The sequence below is a fragment of the Phocoena sinus genome, chromosome 14 (assembly GCF_008692025.1).
Source record: "Phocoena sinus isolate mPhoSin1 chromosome 14, mPhoSin1.pri, whole genome shotgun sequence".
NCBI lineage: Eukaryota > Metazoa > Chordata > Mammalia > Artiodactyla > Phocoenidae > Phocoena > Phocoena sinus.
This window is the reverse complement of record NC_045776.1, coordinates 31019849-31041611: the sequence shown is the minus strand read 5'-3', so window position 1 is coordinate 31041611 and position 21763 is coordinate 31019849. Positions and strand designations below refer to the sequence as shown.

The window sequence follows — 21763 nt, the reverse complement described above, 5'->3', positions numbered from 1 at the left end:
CAAAACCAATCCCAAAACAATTAACAAAATGGCAGTAAGAACATAGGTATTAATACTTGCTGTAAAAGCAAATGGACTAAATGCTCCAATCAATAGAGTGGCTGAGTGGATACAAAAACAAGATCTGTATATATACTGCCTATAAGAGAGTCACTGTTGATTTCAAACAATCACAGACTGTAAGTGAGGGGAATGGAAAAAAGTATTGCATGCAAATGGAAATTAAAAGAAAACCAGGTTAGCAATACTTACATTAGATAGAATAGACTTTAAAGTAAAGATTGTTTGTTGAAAGAGACAAAGGAGGACATTATATAATGATCAAGGGATCAATCCCAGAAGAGGATATAACACTTGTAAATATATATGTCCCTAACATAGGAGCACATAAACACAAAAACAAATATTAACAAATAGAAAGGGAGGAACTGAGAGTAACACAATAATAGTAGGGTTACTTCAATAACCCCATTATATCAATGGACCAGTCATTCAGACAGAAAATCTATAAGGAAACATTGACCTTAATAACACATTAGAACAGATGCACTTAGAAAAAAATACATAGAACATTCCATTCAAAAACAGCAGAATACACATTCTTTTCAAATGCACCTGGAGCATTCCTCAGGATAGATCACATGCTAGGCCACAAAACAAGCCTTGGCAAATTTAAGACAATTGAAATCAAGCACCTTTTCTGACCACAATGCTATGACACTACAAATCAACTGTAATAAAAAAACTGCAAAAAACACAACCATGTGGAGGCTAAACAGTATAGCTCTAAACAATGAATGAATGCTGAAGAAATCAAAATGGAAATCAAAAAATAACTAGAGAGACAAATGTAAAAAATATATAGTCATCCAAAATCTATGAGACACAGCAAAAGCAGTTCCAAGGGAGAAATTATAGCAATACAATCTTACCTCAGGAAACAAATAAAATCTCAAATAAATAACCTAAACTTACACCTAAAAAACATAATAAAAAAGGTTAGAAGAGGGAAAAAAATCATAAATATCAGAGCAGAAATAAATGAAATAGAGAATAAAAAATAGAAAATAGCAATAAAACTTTGAAAAGATAAACAAAATTGATAAACTTTAGCCAGACTCATCAAGAAAAAGAGAGGGCACACATCAATAAAATCAGAAATGAAAAAGGAGAGGTTACAACTGATACTACAGGTCTGAGACACAGGTATTATATGGCAGGAACTGAATTGGAATCCAGTCCTTCTGATTATTGGCTTTTACTTATATAGTTGTTCCTGGATGAGGCTGGTGATTGAGTAACAAAATTATTAAGAAAAAACAATTATTATGACACAACGGCCTAATAAATGTGCTTAACTTGAGGTATACTTTGACTTCTAGATGTATCTCCTGTATCATATTTACGTGGTGTATTTCCAAAAAGAGGTTGTTATAGTTGTCAATGCCACTGAAACAATACAGGAGTGGGGTCTCTTTCCTTACTCCCTCCTTACCTCTCTGCTTCTCCATTCCAGCTTCTCTGTGTCCACTTGCATAATGGTGTTTAGGCTGGTGAGCTGAGTAGCAGTAGACCTCCAGCACTACTCCACCAAGAATCACCAAATGACTGCAGGACAAAGATGATAAAAGAAAGTTATCTGATGAAAGGCACTTTTGAAATCAAGTCACTTGTGTTTTTCAGATATTGTATTATTGAATACAGTTACTCCATGATCAGAGAGAAGAAAGAACTACACTGTTACTTTTGGATGGGACTGAGTAATGTAAACTCACAATTAATTAAAACTAATCAAAAACCAAAAAAACCTTGTTTGGGCTCAAATGGAGAAGGTAGTTATGTGCCTCAAAGAGTCGTTTTGAAAATTAGCTGCACTGATATTAGGAAAATAGAATAGTGCCTGACACATAGCAATAGAAGTGTGTTATTATTTACAGCAAATATTGAAACATATCAAAGTGTCACCATGCATAGTCTTCTCATCAAGAGTTCTGACATCCTCAGGCTTCCTACTGTATGTCTGCAGCCATAGTTGAGACTCCCATTGCATGATTTATTTGACTTGTCAGTGTAGCCTCTGAGCTTGTGTTCTGGGCATTTTCTTTTCCTTTTTACCTCTTTTTTTATTGAGATATAGTCGATGTACACTATTATATAAGGTACAGATATAATGCATAGTGATTCACAAATTTTTTTTTTTTTTTTTTGCAGTACGCATGCCTCTCACTGTTGTGGCCTCTCCCGTTGCAGAGCACAGGCTCTGGACGCACAGCTCAGCGGCCATGGCTCACGGGCCTAGCCACTCTGCGGTATGTGGGATCTTCCCAGACCAGGGCACGAACCCGTGTCCCCTGCATCAGCAGGCAGACTCTCAACCACTGCGCCACCAGGGAAGCCCGATTCACAATTTTTAAAGGTTATATTCCATTTATAGCTATTATGAAATATTGGCTATATTCCCTGTGCTGTAAAATTTATCCTTATAGTTTATTTTATACAAGAAAGTTTGTATCTCTTAATCCCCTACCCCTATTTTACCCCACCCCCCTTCCCTCACTTCACTGGTAATGACAAGTTTGAGATCTATATTTTTAAGATGTTTCCTTTTTGTTATATTCACTAGTTTGTTTTATTTTTTACGTTCCACATATAAGTGATATCACACAGCATTTGGCTTTATCTGATTTATTTCACAAGGTGTAATACCCTCAAGACTATCCATGCTGTTGCAAATGGCACAATTTAATTCTTTATTGTGGCTGAGTAGTATCCCATTGTGTATATATGTGTCTGGTTTTGGTATGAGGGGGATGCTTGTCCTGTAGAATGAGTTTGAAAGCATTATTTTATCTTCAATATTGGGAATAGTTTCAGGAGGATAGGTGTTAACTCTTCTCTAGGTGTTTGGTAGAACTCACCTGTGAAGCTATCTGGTCCTGGAATTTTGCTTGTTGGGAGTTTTTAAATTACTAATTCAATTTCATTACTGGTAATTAATCTGTTAATATTTTCTATTTCTTCTTGGTTCAGTCTTGGGACCTAATTGGAATATATCCATGTTCAATATTCTCCATGTAATATTTGGTCCTGACAGAGGCAATCTAAGGGGATGTATGTAAAAGTGTTAATATGGGGAAAATAATTTTTAAAAGTTTTATCATCAATTATTGGGAGAAAATAGAATGTTTTTTTAAAAACACATTGAATACAGTTAAAAGTTAATCTATACTTCTCCAGGGAGTTTTTTTTTTTTTTATCAAGTTCCCAAGTATTTTCTCCTAAATTTAAAAGTAAATAAAGAAACATGTTTTGTTCATTCTTTCTTTTAACATATATTAATTTAATATTTACTCTGTTTAAGGCACTGACTTCTATGTTATTGTAAATGAGCAGGACTCTATGGGGTCTTCCTGGGACAGACCCTTACCTCATATCTTTTTTGTAGTTCCTCTCTGAAGTACTTAGATAACAGTATATGAGGCACACTTCCTGAATTGTCTCACAGATGCTAGAATAACCACCAAATGAAATAAATTAACTACCTGATGATCATAAGCTCCCAGACTTACTGGTGCCTAAGCACTGATAATACTGTTACCACAACATCAACCAATCAGAGAATTGTACACAAGTTGATCACATACTCTGTGACTCACCTCTCCCTCACCTGACCTTTAAAAATGCTTTGCTGAAACCCTTCAGGGAGTTTACAGTTTGGGTGGACATGAGCCACTCATTCTCCTTTCTTGGCCCTATAATAAAACTTTTTTGCTCCTAACTTCGATGTTTTGGTTTGTTTGGCCTTACTGTGTGGTGGGTACACAAACTTGTGTTCCATACAAGACAAAGAGAATGTAATTGTTGCCCTCAAAATGTTTATGTACTAATTCATGGAGGAGACCAGCCTATAAATGCAAATCCTGTGACAGAGGCATGCTTTGTTTTTTTCTCACTAACACCAATGTGTTTCACTAACATCCTTAGTTAGAGGTTTGATTATTCATCTTAACACTTAAACTGTGGATTTGCTTTGGGTGATATAGCAAATAAGGATATTAAAGCTGTTGCAAAAAATAAAGTGCTGAATAATGCAGTCTTTTTCATAGCCTCATTTGGAAACTTCTTGCTTCCAAGATATTAAATGTGGCCATGAGCTGTAGGTGGTGACCATCTTCATTCAAACCCTCTCCTGTGACTGGGACTGTGAGCCTGATTTCCTGGTAGCCACATGTGCTTCTGCCCTTTACCTTAAACTGGCTCATTTTCTGGAAATTAAAACAAAATTGGCTGTCCAGTTACATAGCAGGAAGATGTGCTGCAGAAGAAATTGCATTATATGCTCCAAAGACAAAGATGACTTTTGGGTTATTTGTTATTTAGGATTCTGAGTTCACCTGGTCCCATTCCTGCCTATGATGATTGAGAGGTGATATTATCTGTTTAATTTAACCTTTCCTTCCTAAGCAATATTTTAAAAACATGTGATGAGTTCATTTTCCCTTGGATCTTAGCTATATCTAGCTAAGCAGTAGCTACATATATTTAAGTTGAAAGAATTCCAAACATTGAAAGAATTCCAAACATTGATGTCCCGATGCATTTGTCACTCCATATGCATTACTTCCTGGATAATTTTAGAGACAGTTATGGTTAGAACAGGTCACAGAATTCTTCCATCTATGGCATCACATGCAGACATAATATTAAAAACATTCCTACTTTCCAAGCTATCAGGATATCCACCACAGTTGTAAAGTTGTTAGAGGACACAGAAAGAGATTCTTTGGTCTGAAGATGCCATGTAGTTACCTCATTCCAGGAAACATGCTTTTTTAGCAAGAGCTCTGTAGAGATCTAACTCCTTAATCCCCCAAATTGAGGCTCTTTGAGTTAGAAGACTCAGGGTAATATTTTCAAGACCCACAAACTAAGATGTGTTTCTTCATCATAAAAATGGAGGAAACACACCTGCCTGACCAGTTCACAATGATAGAAGGCTTGGATGAGATGCCTTGAGATACTTTTGGATAAAGGTGATGCTATTCTCTGAAATCTGTTTAACTAAACTCAAATGTGTTATCACATGACAATGGTAAAATAGTGTATCACTGAATATGGACTATACATTTGAGTCTGTGAGATTTAAATGTAGTCTCTAAATTAACTGTAGGTATTCTGGGAGCATTTTAGACATCTTAAATTCTCCTTCAGATGAAAGACCACTGTGATTGCAAACAGGAAGGATCATAGTTCCAAATATAAGCTTTGTATTGACTTGTAAGGACAGAAGTTCAACACGTACTTTTGTGCCCAAGCACATTTGCTTATTATCAAGCAAATGTGAGACAAGATAGTATTATATAATTGCAAGCAATATAGTATTAATTAATTTATTTATTTTTGCTGTGTTGGGTCTTCATTTCTGTGCGAGGGCTTTCTCTAGTTGTGGCAAGCGGGGGCCACTCTTCATCGCGGTGTGCGGGCTTCTCACTATCGTGGCCTCTCTTGTTGCGGAGCACAGGCTCCAGACGCGCAGGTTCAGTAGTTGTGGCTCACGGGCCTAGTTGCTCCGTGGAATGTGGGATCTTCCAGACCAGGGCTCAAACCAGTGTCCCCTGCATTGGCAGGCAGATTCCCAACCACTGTGCCACCAGGGAAGCCGGTAGGAGAATTTTTTTAAGAATTGGAAAGTATCTCTAATTAAAATAATTCAGTGTTTTCTCTTTTGAAATAAGAGAACTGAGCCCCAAAGAAGTGAAGGTCACTGTGGTATTTCATATTAAATTGTGCCACAGTCAATCTGCTGTAACTCATTCCACTAACAATGGCAAAGCCAAACAACTGGTTTTCATTGAGAAGATGAAAATGTGCTTCACTTTATTTCAGTTATATCTCAGGGAAAAGTATTTTTTTAATGTTTATTAGCATCAACAGTTTATTTTATAGATCCTTCTCATCTACTGATTCCCCTCCATTTCAAGCAACTGAGGAGTGTTGGGAGATGTGTTTCTCAGAAGAAGAAATATTCAAATATAAGACAAGGGAATAGAGAGTAAATATCTTGCAGGTGATGGAACCTGTCATCATGGTGAAGTCAATGCTTTCTTCAGACCAGAAATTTCCAATGAAGTCAGGTTTTTGTTAGCTCAGTGAAAAAGAAAAGAAAATTTGGTTTCTGCATAAGTTAACTCTACCACTTTTGTTAAGAGAAGATATGGGAGACAGAGAGATCTGTGAAAACTGGTGAAGACCGTGCAAATTGCTGTGGGATCTAGTTGCCACTGACATGGAAATATTGTTTTACTTTCAACACAAAATCTTCATTTTACATTATATTGAGAGATTTATGAAAGATTGAGTTTTGGATTATATAGGAAACAATGTACGTGTAAAGCAAAGTTGAAAATGAAAACCAGCATGAGACTAGGGTGAGGCAGACACAAAATTTAGAGGATGTCAAAAAATTCAGTAATCGAGAAATTATAACTATAATGCAATTATTAAAAATTCAAAAAGCAATCCAAAGATACGGATGATCAAGGCAAGCCAGAAGGAAACTGAGTGACTATATATTTTTGTGGTGTTAAATATCATAGGAGTGGGATTATAGAGAATGACTATTTACAGAATTTTGATTGGAGCTGAATGTAAAATACCTGTGTATAGGTCAGCTTCTTCAAATTCACTTTTGCTTTTAAATATCTCATACTGTTTATCAGTACTTAGTCATAGATTCTGCAATATATTTTTTCTTTACCTGGTACTTGATAACACTGAATTTTTAATTACTTTGATTTGAATTGAATGTCATTAGAAGAACTAAAGAAAACATGCAAGACAACATGGGTTTGATGATACAGAAAATGACATGAGGATCACATGGAGATATAGAGAAATTGTGTTGCGAATGTCTACCTTTTTTATACAAAGACTTCACAATTAATGATTACTATATATATTATGGAACAGCATATGGAGAAATGACTTCAAGAAATGAGGGATAAAAAATGGTCAAAATAATTAGACATAAATTAACAAGCTGTTGTTCCCATCAATTAGAGAATCTGAGGTGGTAAATTCAGATTGAAAACATAGACAAGTACACAAATAAAGTTAAAACTTACTACTTGAGAGCAAACATTTTAATCCCTAGCTTATATGTAAAAAAGTAAACTTTATTTTAAATTCAGTGTAATCATTTTATCTAAACTAAAATGGCATAAAGAAGATTATATGTGTAATATATCTCTATGCAATTATCTGCAGTGTAATTTCATGTGCTGACTGATTTGGTAAATTGAGTAATACTTCAAAGATGCACATTCTAAGTGTGTAAAGTGCCATGATGATTTGATTGAACAAGATATTTAACATTATTATTTCTGAAAAAAATCATAAAGAATTTGGATATTATCTAATCTACCTTTTTCCCTTACTCTAATATTAAAGATGAGGAATATATCATTAGGTGATGTTTGGCCTCTCAACTTTCTGTTGAAAGACTCTGGCTTATCAGGACACAGTGAACACTTATACACAAAAACATGCATATTTACAATAATTAAAACTCTGCAGAGGTATTGATAATCAGGAAGTCTTTTATAGAGTACGTGTTCAAAAACAGAACAACCAGAGCAAGGAGAATAGTTTACCTTGGAGTAAAAATGGAAGGAAAGAAACAGAAGAGTAAGCATAAGTACTAATTAGTCAACAAGTGTTTACTTAGGGTCTGTTAAAGAAGTCTGGGAAGGAACATTTCTAATGAAGACAATCTAGATAAGCACAGAAAAACAGACATAGATAAATTGATTGAAACTGTAAAATTTGGCCTATTTGAATTTCCATTGGCCCATATGTTAGCAACTTGTAGAACTGACTCAGCAGTCATGCTGTCCCTGTTAGGTTATCAACAATATCTCTTGAGATTTAGAAGGGTGACAAGCCTCCTAAATCCAAAAATGAATCCACATTTTCAAGGAGAGCAAGACATGCTCATCAAACCACAGAAGGATTGCGAAGATTGTTTCATAATATGACAAACTCCTATTCAAGTGAGAACATATATTTATATTTATACTATTCAAAGATTCATGCTAGCACGGGAATAGGTATTATGTTTTGATGACTGCTGAAGAGATACTTTTGCCTTTATATCTTTCTATAATAATATCTAAATTGATTTTTAAAATGTTTTTGTTTACTGATTAAAGGTATCTAATAAAAGAACTAAAATTACCCACTAAGTTGAATGGTAGAGCTCAATGGTGCTTGTTTTATTGCTCTTCTTGACTTTTAGGTTACATATTATTTTATATGTATCAAGTATTTTATACTAAAATATATAAAAAATAAAATCCTAGGGAAATTGCTTACCATAATTAATAAAATATTTTATGCCACAGTTGCTTATGTATATTATATGCTACATTTGGAGTTCTCTGGGAAAGTATGAAGATGAAATATAAGGGACTGAAAGGGGAAGGTAATGGAGAAATTAAGAGAAACAGGGAAAGAATTCCAAAATCAGATTTATGCTCAGAAAAAGATGTTTCTTTGTCTCGATCCAAAGGGTTTTAGCTCTTCTTAGAAGAAACCAATTTTAACAAACTAATATGTGTGTCCAATATATGCTTAGGCCTGTCTATTCTGGGAGAAAAAGAAAGCAGTGTGGTGTAGGGTAGTGATTCCCAAATATTGCTGTGCAATATAATCATACGGGGAGCTCTGAAAACATCTCAATGCCCAGGCTGAACCTCAGACCAAGTAAAATCCTGGTAACTGGTATCAGTAGTTTTAAAACTCTCTCAGGTGATTCTAACGTGCAGCCAAGTTTGACTCTCACACTTGCGCTTATATCAGTAATACCAAAGCAGCTTGTTAAAATACAAATTTTGGGGACCCAACCTCAGAGCTTCTGACTCTGTAAATCTGGGTGGGACCTGAGAATTTACATGTCTAACAAGTACCCAAATGCTGCAGTGGCTAAGGACCAGGAAACCACACTTCGAGAACTATTTCCATAGAGTATATAAAACTAGACTTTAACTTAAAGGAGTCTATATCATTATCAGCACAGAGCACACACACACACAGAAAGTTAGATATACAAATCAGGATATGTTAAGTGTTAAATGAGATTGTTTGGAGGTTGCTTGGCGGTTCTAGCAGGGAAGCACAGCTACCTTTGACCTAAGAGTGGTCCTGCTCTAGCCAGGAGCTTTGCGAAGGATGCACATGGAACTGGCAGGGAGGAAGGGAACACCTGCCCAGTCAGCCAGATCAGCCAAATCGCTCACACGTCCATGGATATATTGTTAAATGAAGAGTACAGACAGTAAAAGAGGAAGAATAAATTACTGTGGGTTTAGTTGTTCACTTCTTGGCTTTGAAGAATAAATGGAATTTAAATAGGCAAGAGGAAATTTCAGAAGCTCCATTAGAACTGGAAGCTCATTGACTAGAAGTATCTGTGTAAAATTAGGTAGTGATGTATACCATTTGTTTGGGAGACAATAAGGTCTCACTGGCCGAAACAAAAGATTTGTGCAAGGAAACAGTGGTTCCCTTTGGGAGAGTCTTTTTGAAAGCTGGTGCTGGAGGATCTACATAAAAATCTGAATAAAAATACAGTTTATCTACCAGGCAGTAGGGAAATTCTTAAAGACCTGAAAAGTGTCCCTTGCAGGACTTTTTATTACAATGATCATTAATGGCAGATTTCTAGCCAGACTCCAGTGAACTCAATATTACATAAATAAAAACTGAAGTCCTATCTTTTGAAAGACCATTAATCACTTTCAGAAATGAGGCATTTTTAATATTATCAAATTAAACACAAATGGATATTAAAAACTCCAACAAATGTTTATCAATAAAAGTGAAAGTCGAGGACCTTATTAGTTAAATAGGTATTAGCTGGTATAGCTTAAGTGTTAGCTATAAAATAAAAAAAGTAAAATAAAAATGATACTAGTAGCAGTGGGGAACAACCCAGAGAGATGTAAAAGGTGTGACCTTCCATGATAAGCTCATATTTCACAAACTACTAAAACTATCTGTTTCCCTAATTATCCTTTGAATCTCTTGATATACAATTTCATTACACATTAGGTTTTCCACATTAACAGAAAAAAAACACTAAACAAATCTTGCAATGTTGAAAAAAACTATTAGAAAGTCCTTATCTGAGTGTTCAGAATGATTCCAGGTCCTGACTCTTTAAGGTCAGAGTTTTTAAAAACTGCAGAAAACTATATCTTCCTTTCTGGTTAGGACCAAAATCTTAGAAATCAGAAGACACTTTCTTCCCTAGAAACTATTAGTAAAAGTGACCTTTAATCCTGATCCCTCTAGCCCATTTGCTTAGGAATGCATGATTTTTTTTTACCCTAAACTCAAAGTAACGTGTTATAGGGAAGTAAATGAGAAATGCTTTTCTGGGAATATGAGGAAAGGAAAGTCATAACAACATTGAACAAAATGTAGAAAACATAGCCTTCAACCTGAATAGAACTGAATAGTGTTTATGGAAAGACATAATAATAACAATGGTGGCAACAATAACAACAGTAATAAGCATATATATAGAAGGGCCAGGTACTAATCTGAGTACTTTATTCTCACTAATTTACTGGAAGTCAAATTATTAATTCATTGCAAAACCATTGTCTTATCACCCCCATTTGACAGAGATGGAAGCTGAGATTCATAGGTGCTGAGTAATGTGCCTAAGATCACACTAAATGAATGAACCAGGATTTAAATGCTGGTAGCAGGGTCTCAAATCTGTGCTCTAAAGCACACTCTATGCAAAACATACCCTACGTTGGATGAGTGAAGTCATGTGAGCATTTGGAATGAAATATAGAAACAGGAAGGTGATATCTGAGCTGCGCACATGGAGAAAACGTCCATGTTATTGGCATATGACTGTGACAAGAAAGGATCAATTAAGGAGAGGAGAGGATGGAGTTTTCTTATTTTCTGTTTTGGCTCTAGACAAATAACATAAGGCAAATTTATGTGGGAAAGATAAGCAGGAAAGTGAACACCAACAAAATCAGCTTTAAGCTATGTAATTGTAATTTCCAAATTATTTGTCTCTCTTTACCATTATAACAGAGTATTTTGAAGGTGGGGTGGAGCCTAATTTCAATGCTGGGTTTCTAGTATCCAGAACAATGGCTGGAAAGCAAGAGCTGAATACATCTAAGCTGCATATAAAATGAAAGAATGGCTTGGTTCAAAACCTCCTTAACAGAGGAAGATTTCCAAGATTACTATGATCTATAAATAAACTTTCATCTACTCTCTTTCTGTTAGAATGTGTAAATGTAAATTTACACTTTTATCTTATACTTACAAATGTTTCCCTTTTTTACTCACCTCAAGTATCAACCTTTTTATTCATATAAAGAAGAATAATTTCATGGGACTTCCCTGGTGATCCAGCATTTAAGACTCTGTGCTCTCAATGCAGGGGTCCCCATTCAATCCCTGGTCAGGGAACTAGATCCTGCCTGCATGTTGCAACTAAGAGTCTGCATGCCACAACTAAAAGATCCCATGCAGCAACTAAAGATCCTGCATGCCACAACAAATATCCTGCCTGCCACAATTAAGACGCGGTGCAGCCAAGTAAATAAACAAATAAATAAATATTTAAACAAAGAAGAATTTCAAACATTACCTACTGTAAGTATCACATTGCTTTATTTGGATTATTACATTTAATATTCATATCAGTACAAGTTCTGTTTGAAAAGGTCTTGAACCCAACTGGAGCATAAACATCTAGTCATCATAAAATGTGTCTATATTTTGTCTCTCTACAATGTCAAGAGTTACATACACTCTTTTTTTTTTTTTAACATACGATTACAAGAATAATCTTGTGGGTTTTTTTAAGTGCCAAGAACTTTACATATAATAATTCCATTTCAGTTGATGACAAAACCATCCTTCCAATTGTTTGAGCCAACAGTCCTCTCCTATCAATTATTAGATACTTTTGGCATTTGTTTAATATACATCCAGAATCTTATCACTTCCTATCTCCACTGCTACTATCCTGAATCTTACAACCCAAGGCAATGTTGGTAAAATAGTTATTGTATATTATATTATATTATTATATATAGTATATTATCCATACTTTAGAGATGAAGAAATTGAGGCTTCACAAGTTTAGGTGATTTTATTTATTTCATTTATGCACTAGGGACTTGGAAGAACAAAATAGACATTCTAGTTGGGGAAGGCCAACAATAACCAATAATATAAAAATATTAAATTAGAAGATAATAGGTGCTACATAAAGAAGAAAGTGGACCAGAGAAAAGAGTATGGGTGTATTGTAAGGAGGTGAGGTTTTAAACAAAACAGACTGGTCAGGATAGGCCCATTGAGATAAAAAAGAGCAATGATTGTAAGAGATAGAGCAGTCAAGCAGATATCTGGAGAAAAGTATTCCAGGAAGATGGAAAAGATAGAACAAAGTCCTTAAAAGGAGAGTGTGCATGTCTGAAATATTTTAGGAAGAATAAGGAAGCTGGTGTTACTATAAGAGAGAGAAGCAAGAGAGTGGGTAGTAGGACATGAGATCAGAGAAGTGATATAGACCATTGGGAGTACTGTGAGTGAAACAGGACCTGTGGTAGGGTTTTAAGCAAAAAATTGACAAAACCTAAATTTTAACTTAGAAGAACCATTCTGGCTGCTATGTTGAGAATAAATTGTTGGGGGCTATAGTAGAAGCATGGAGAACAGTTAGGGCAATGTTGCAGAAACAAGCAAAAGAGGATGGTAATTTGGACCAAGATGGTAATAATTGGTTTTGAGAAAAGAAGACCTCTGGATATGTATAAAAGGTAAAGGCAAAAGGATTTACTTATATATTAGATGTGGAGATATGAGAGAAGAAGAGCAAGGGATCAGGCCAAGATTTTGGGCCTGAGAAATTAGAAAGTTGGAGTTGTCTTCAATTGATAAGACCTAGGCAGCAGGTGAAACAAGTTTGGGAAGAAGATCAGTACTTCAGTTTTGGACATTTTTTGTTTGCTTCTTTGAAATTGTTATTAGCTATTTAACTGGAGATGTCAAGTAGAGAGTTGAATACATGACTGGAGTTTAGAAAGGAAGTCTGAACTGGAGATATAATGTTTTAAAAGTTCATAAATCTTTTCTATTGTGAAATTTCACGTACCTTAAGAAGATGCAAAACAGAACATTTTACAGTTCTATAGTTTATCACAAGGTGAACACTCATGCTACCACCACCCATAATAAAGCAAGAACATTTCCTGAACTCCAGAATCCCCATGCCCTTCCCAATCACTGCCTCCTACCTCCCTCAACAGGTAACTAATATCCCAGATTTTATGGTTTTATTATATATATATATATATATATATATATATATATATATGTATATATATATATGTACACACACATATATACACACATATATTGTACAAATGCATGTATATGTGTGCATATATATAGTATACAGTATATATAGTATACATAATATTCTAACATAATTGATTCTACTCACTTTTATATTAATGAATATTTAAACTTTTAATATGAGGCTATTAGGAATAATGGCTCTAAGAATACTCTGGTCATGCCTCTTGGTCTACACATATGTGAATTCCTGCTGGGTATATATAGGTAAGAGTAAAATTCCTAGATCATATGGTCAACTTATGTATTTCTTCAACTTAACACACAATGACAAATCATTTTCCATGGTGGTTTTACCAATTTACTTTCCCATTACATCCTACTCTACATTTGGTATTGTTAGTCTCTTTAATTTTAGTCAGTTTAGTATTATCTCCTTATAGTTTTAATATAGATATTAATTTAATTTAATCTAAAGATATAAAGACACATAAATTTATCCATAGGGCTGGATGAAATAATTTAGGAAATTAAAGATAACTTGAGGTCCAAGAAATGAGCCCTGGGCCCTCCAACATTCAAAGATCAGAAAGAAAAGGAAGAGCCAGCAAAGTCATTTGCCTTATAAGTAGTAGAACAGAATTTCAGTGCTTGTCTCTCCACCTTCAAACATGCTTGGCTGTCTCAGAATTATACTCAAGAAAAATGCAGATAAGCTCAGAGAAGCAGATAACTTGTGTGCTTGTCACAACAGAGTATTGTATGTAAAAATGTTTTCCATTTACTTTTCTGTGATGAAGTAAGTGAGCGATACAGTTTTGTTTTTTTTTTCAAGCGCAAAAAATATTAAAGGCTTTTGTGGAGTGGTCTAAAAAATGGTGGAAACTGATATTAGATTGCTTAAGCTTTTTCATTATAATGAAGCAAAAGAAAGGAGTAAGGAGTGAGGTAAGTCAAGGGGAAAAAGAGAAAGGAAAAGTTCTTAATACTAGCAAAAAAAGTGCTTGTTTTTTCTTTTAATAGCAGCAACAATTTTACCTATAAAATGGTTCTTCCGGTCTTGATTTTAGAGCGTCCTGAAATTAGGGAGAAGGTATAATGCCTTGATTGTAATCTGCTTCTATGATTGTCTGCTATTCTTAGGGGCTAGGTGTTCCTCTTTCTTTTCACATTAGAATATAGGTTGCCAAAATTAAATCACCACCCAGAGTGCTTTTCATCCTCACAGGAAAAATTTGTGGAAACTTGTAGTTTCTTCAGAATTCAGGTTTACAATCACAATCTAACTCGTTTTTTCTTACTGTTAACCAAGAAATATATTTTTTCATTAAGATGTTAATACACAGTTTGAACTAAAAAAACACAGGAGTAAACAAAATTCTGCAGGCTTGTTTACCAAGGTTTCCCCATAACGTTTTATAAAATAATTTTCTTTCTCCATCCTCTTCCTGGTGGAATAATTGAAAAACTTATTTGGAAAACTAAACATGAGTTATTTTCAATATCTCATCTGTATTTGGCTGCCAGCTGTTTCTGTCCTTTTTCTTTAAAGGAAATTGCACAGCTCCTGATCCTATTGTATCTGCTTTGCACATGATCACTTCTTATAATGTGGAATTTTCATCTTACTTGTTCTTACCTATCTGTTAAATTTTGGCTCACAATCTTTTACCTTGGTTTCTTTGTTTTATTGAACATCCTAAGCATAGAGTGGTCAAAACCACTGCCACCAAAGTCTATACATGCTATCCTGAGTGTATTTTCCTCCCAAGCTACAACGTATTACATTTCTATTGGTGGCAGTTTCTTTCTCTATATCCATGGCTCTTTGTATCATGAAATTTTAGAATATTGTTAATTTTATTTCACTGTGTATGTAGTGTGCTTTATTCTCTGCTTTTTCCCAAAGGTGAAAGAAGGAAATTACATTTGTAAATATGTTTAAGAATTTACTACCATATCTTTTCATGGGAGAGAAAAAACTATATAAAGTTTATTTCCTATTCTGCAGGAATTTGTAACCAAGATGGGGAGGTACATTTTAAAAGACACAAAGTAAAATAAAAATACAAGATTTAAATAACATTTTAAGACCACAAACCAGATGCTGGAAAAACCTATATAATTATGAACAGTTATGAAATAAATAGTTTTAACTGCCATAAAGGGGAGAAACTATGTTAAACTGAAGTAGATAGGGACAATATTAAGAAGCAGGAAATACTTGTGCAGAATTTAGAAGAGCAGATAAAGACAGACAAATTGAGAGAAAAGAGAAGAGAGCTTATGTTGGAGTTATTATAATATAATAACTATATATAATATAAATTTATATATATAAACTATATATATAATATAAATAATACAGGGAAGAAGTCTCAAGTATTTGGAGGTAGAATAAGAGTATAATAATTTGTCCAGAAGACAGATAACATGTTAAAAGGATAATTCTAGTGGCTATGGGTCTTTTAAAATTAGGGCATAGCTCACACTCAGGTAAGGGGAAAGAGAGAAAGAGAGACACAGAGAGAGACCAAGAGTGAGATGAGAGATACAGCCTAAAAAATCATATCATATGAGGGCCCATATAAAATAATATTTTGGCAGCAACTCAACATTTGTAACCTCAGTTCTAAATCTTCCCATTTTCACTTCACCTAACTTCACTGTCAAGATGTTTTTGACACTGTTTCAAATCTCATTGATCCCTCTTGGCTCCTGACATTTGTCTCTGTTACCTGGTTCCCAATTCTGCCTTCTCTGGCTTGACTTCTCTGTGCCATTCAACACTACAGTCCTCCCCATCTGACTCACCTTAGGGATACCTCCTTTTTGTTTAGTTGACAGATAATCCGACAAGTCTCAAACATCAGGGATCCTGTGGGCTTTTGATGTCCGTCTGTTGGCAGTGAGAAAGCCACTGAAGACATTTGATCAGGAGAAGCAAAATGGCATCTCAGGACAATTGGTCTGACGGTGGGGTGGAAAGCAGAATGTAGTGGGATGTGATCTGTTAAAAGATAATAGTCAGGGACAATTAGAATTGTAATTGTAAAGACTTGTAAAGTCTTTACAGTTTCAAATAACAGAGTGTGCCTTGTGTTTCTAAATAAAAAATCTAATTTCTTCATTTTACAAAAACTCTATGTGTGTCGCTTATTGTTAACTTTTCCTGCAAATGTTAAATATGACTCTTTCCATTTAAAGGTAGCAATGTTGTTACTGTGTAGAACAAAGGGAACATCTTATTATTAAAAATTTACTAAAACAACGCAAGTATTGGAAAAATTTAGTTACAGTCCAGGTTCATGTACAGGCATGCTCTGTTATAAAATACAGCCACTCTAATCAGGCCCTTTGTAGCTGTTGTAGCAGGTCAAGCAATTGTTCACAAATCCTTTCTCTAACAGGCTGTTCTGTGTGTGTGTGTGTGTGTGTGTGTGTGTGTGTGTGTGTGAGATGGGTCAACTAGGATAAATAGAGTAACTAGCAAGCTACCATTACTATTGTCACTGAAATTACCACTTAAGAGACTAAAGCTGAAACTAATCAGTATAAGGATACAGACAGCAAGGATAGGTATAGAGCAGATGGATATACAGTGACATATAATGTTGAAACCAAATCCCATTTTTCCTGATACCCACCTGAAAGGTTTTCTGTCACTACCCTTCCTTACTCCACTGACATAAACTGCCTTAGGTGGAGGAGTGGAAGAAAAGAAGGAGGGAGAGAAGAGAGGAGGGAGGGAAGGAACAAATGGACAAATGAAGGATTGAAGAAAGAACAGCAGACAACAGATTTAATGAGGATGTAATATCTTAGACACTATAATTCACATTTTTAATTTAATATTTTCTAATATCATCTACCCAGCAACTCTTTAAGATAATTTTAATTAGTGCCATTGTTAGGATGAAGAAAATGTAGACTCCAAGAGTTTAAGTGAAGGGAGATTTGCCAAGATGATAGAGTAGAAAGACCCTGAGCTCACCTAATCCCATGAGCACACCAAATTACAACTATTTACAGAGCAACTTTTGATAGAGAAAAAACAGAATCTAGCATAATAGATCTTCTACAACTAAAGATATAAAGGGGGAACTACAAAAAGATATGTATGAGGGTAAGAGTTGTGGTATACTCAAGAACCATATCTTGGTGGTGAATCCAAAAGCAAGAGGATAATTATAATTGAAGAGGGTTCTCCCCAAGGAGCAATGGGTCTGAGCCGCACATTGAGTTCCCTGGCACTGGGGAGAAAAGCCCCCAGAATGTTTGCCTTTGAAGGCCAGCAGCACTTTCTTTCAGGAGAGCCAGAAGGCTGTCAGAAATAGACTCCACTATTAAAGTGTACACATAAAAGCTCACATGCCCTGGAACCCAGGGCAGAAGAAGTAATTTGAAAGGAGACTGCTATATTTAAAAATACATAACCAACAAGGACTTCTCATTAAAAAAATAAAAGGTACAAACTTCCAGTTTTAGATGAGTACTAGGAATGTAATACACAACATTACAAAGATAATCAACACTGTTGTATGTTATATATGGAAATTGTTGAGAGTAAATCCTAAGAGTTCTCAACACAAGGAAACTTATTTCTGTTCCTTAATTTTGCATCTGTATGAGATGATATATGTTCACTAAAATTACTGTGATGATTATATCATAACGTATGTAAGTCAAATCATTATGCTGTACACCTTAAACTTATACAGTGCTTCTGTGTCAAATATACCTCAATAAAACTGGAAGAACAAATAAAGATAAAAGAAGAGAATTATTATTTTGTAACATTAAATATTTAATTATCACATCATGAATTAGTTAATAAATAATTAAGTTGGCTTGTCTCCTTTATATATTAGTTAAATTTTAATAAGCATCATATATATATATGATGCTTATATACAGGTGATATATATATAATCACCTATGAAATACTATAAATGAGTTTATATACTTTCAGTAAATTTCCATCAGGGAATAGAAATGTGTATAATACAAAAAGAGGTTGGAAAATATATATATATAATTAAAGTAAAAAAATAAATAAATAAAGAAGCTGGGTCAGATCCATCTTCTGATCTCAGTCTCCTGGAGAGGCAGGAGGCAACTGGAGTTTCTATTTCCCAACCTAGGGAAATAGAAACTGAGACAGCCAATTTTGGGAGCTTATTCTATTGCATGGACATTGGTGCTGGCAAGTACCATTTTGGAATCCTCCTCTAGCTTATAAGCATGAGGACCCAGAAGAAACCATCAGCCTGTTGGCTCCTGTACTGGGATTCCTCAGGCTGAGCAGCCAGACAGGAAGTGACACAGCTCCACCCACAAGCAGAGAGGCTGAAGTAAGACCCTCTTAGCTCACAGTCATGCTGGGATATGGCTTTGTCCACCAGAAGGTCCAGGACCCAACCCCACACCTCAAGGGCCCTGTGGCCAGAGACCCTGGGACCTGGCTCCACCCACTAGTGAATCAGCACTAAACCTGGGCCTCCAAGGTCCTGGGCCCTACCCACCAGCAGGACGACAGCAGCTCTGAGATCCTCAGACCCTGGAGCCAAAGACTTTGGACCCTGACATTAACCATAAGGGGCCTGGCATTATCCCTGAGACCAGCCTCACACATCAATGGGCAGACACCAGTCCCAAGACCACCACATACCCACAACATACTGTGGCAGGACTTAACCCTACCACCAGCAGTCTGGCACTAGCCCTGGACAACCTGGGCAATGGCTGTGCTGCTCACCAGCAGGCAAACACCAGCTCTGAGACACCTTGGGCCCCCAAGTCAGATTCCCTGGCATCTGACCACACCCACTAGTGGGCCAACATGAGGTTCATGAGCCCACAGTCTGCTGTGTAACAAACTGGCACCAACCACCAAAGGCCAACACTAGCTCTGGGACTGCAGGGCTCTGTAGCCAGAGATCCCAAGACCTGACTCTGGTCACTAGTGTGCCAGCAATGGCCCTGAAACCATTTGGGTCTTGGCCCCACCCACCAGTTGTCCAACACCAGCTCTGGGAATCCCAGGCCCTGCAGCCAGAGATGTCAGGACCCAGCTCTGCCTGTCAATGACTCAGCACTGTCTCTAGGACCCAATTCACCCACTGGTGGGTGGGAATCAGCCCCTGGGAGGTTCCTGGGGCCCCAGTTTTACCTACCAGGAGGACAATACCAGCTCCAAGATAACTTGGACTCCTCAGAAACCTCACCAGGAACCAGCTCCACACATGAGAGAGCCAGCACCAAATTTGGGACACCCCAGAACCCACAGGCATGTCATAAACTGGCCTGACCCACCAACAGACAGACACTAGACATGAAAACCCTGGATACATAACCACACATCCCAGAACCCAGATCAGCCCAACAGTAAGCCAGCACTAGGTCTGATACTTCCTGGGGTTCTGCAACCAGAAGCCTCATTATCCAGTCCCAACAACCAGTGGCTGGCAGCCTCTGCAAAAGGCAGGGCCAGGCAACCAACTGGGCCAGACACCAGTCATGTATACAAGACTGCTCACAGTAGTCAGTCTGACACAACAGAAGGACCCACATAACACACATGGGTGCATCCTTAGAGCATATAGTTCTGGTTGACCAGAGGAGAGTGTGCTTTTGAGACATACAGGACATCTACAAAAAAGCACCCCTCCAAGGTCAGGAAATGAAACAAACCTATCAGACACATAAAAATAAAAACAGCAAAGTAAGCAAATTGAGGCAACAGAGGAACACTTTTCAAATGAAGAAACAAGATAAAACCCCTTAAGAAGTAAGTGAAGTGGAGATAAGATGAGCATTTACCCAATAAAGAGTACAAGGTAATGATGACAAAGATAATCAAAGAACTCAGAGAAGAATAAATGAACAGAGTGGGCAATTAGAAGTTTTTAACAGTTAGAAAATATTAAAGAACTAAACAGAGATGAAGAATACAATAACTAAAATTTAAAAGTACACTCAAAGAAATCAAGAGTGGATTAGATAGTAGAGAGGAACAAATTAACAAGCTGGAAGATAGGGTAGTGGAAATTACTGAAGCTGAACAGAAGAAAATAAAAATAATAGAAAGCAATGGGGGACTTCCCTGTTGGCACAGTGGTTAAGAGTCTGCCTGCTGATGCAGGGGACGCACGTTCATGCCCAGGTCTGGGAAGATCCCACATGCCACGGAGCGGCTAGGCCCATGAGCCATGGCCACTGAGCCTGCACGTCTGGAGCATGTGCTCCGCAATGGGAGAGGCCACAACAGTGAGAGGTCCGCGTATCACACACACACACAGAAAAAAGCAATGGGGACAGTTTAAGAGACCTTTGGGACAACACTAAGCATACTAACATTTGCATTATAGGGGTCTCAGAAGGAGAAGAGAGAGATAAAGGGACAGAGAATATGTTTGAAGACATAATAGCTGAAAACTTGCCTAACCTGAGAAAGGAAGCAGACATTCAGGTACAGGAAGCACAGAAAGCCCCAAACAGCTTTAACCCAAAGAAGATATATTGTAATTAAAATGGCAAAATTTAAAATTAAAGAGACAATATTAAAAGCAGCAAGGAAAAAGCAATGTTACATACAAGGGAACTCCTATAAGACTATAAGCTGACTTTTCAACAGAAATTCTGCAGGTCAGAAGGGAGTGGCATAATATATTTAAAGTGTCTAAAGTAAAAAATCTACAATGAAGAATACTCTGCCTAGCAAACATTCATGCACATTTGATGGAGAGATCAAAATTTGTACAAAAAAGCAAGAGGTAAAAGAATTCAGCATGACCAGTACAGCTTTATAATAAATGTTAAAAGAATTTCTTTAAGCAAAAAACAAAAGTTCATAACTAGAAAAATGAAAATCACAAAAAGAAAGTTATTGATAAAGGCAAATATACAGTGAAGGTAGTAATTCAACCATGAACAAATCTAATAGCAAGACAAAAGTAGTAAAATCTTCTATATCTGCAATAAGTAGAGAAGCGATACACTAAGCCAAAAGATGTAAAATATGATGTCAAGAACATTTGTTTGGGGAAGAGGCTAAAAATGAAGGGTTGTTAAAGCCCATTTGAACTTGAGACCAGCAACTGAAAATAAATAAATATATGGATTGCTATATATAAACTTCATGGTAACCACAAATCAAAACTCAATAATAGATACATACACACAAAAAAGAGAAAAAGTAGTCATCAAATCACAAGGGAAGACAGCAAACTAAGAAGAAAAGAACACAATATAACTACAAAAACAACCAGAAAACAATTTAAGAAATGGCTGTAAGAACATACCTATCAATATTTAATTTAGACTCCTTCTTGCGAGAACACTGGAATTGCAGCTA

General features: G+C 36.1%; 1 protein-coding gene across 1 annotated transcript in view; it reads right to left on the bottom strand.

The window, feature by feature from the left end:
* RIT2 (Ras like without CAAX 2) overlaps positions 1 to 21763 on the bottom strand; it is a gene marked incomplete at its 3' end in the record, with an annotated part of 597419 nt that overhangs the window by 536226 nt on the left and 39430 nt on the right. The window contains 1 exon segment of the mRNA XM_032603705.1: positions 13610 to 13631. Within this exon segment, the coding sequence (XP_032459596.1) occupies positions 13610 to 13631 (22 nt within the window).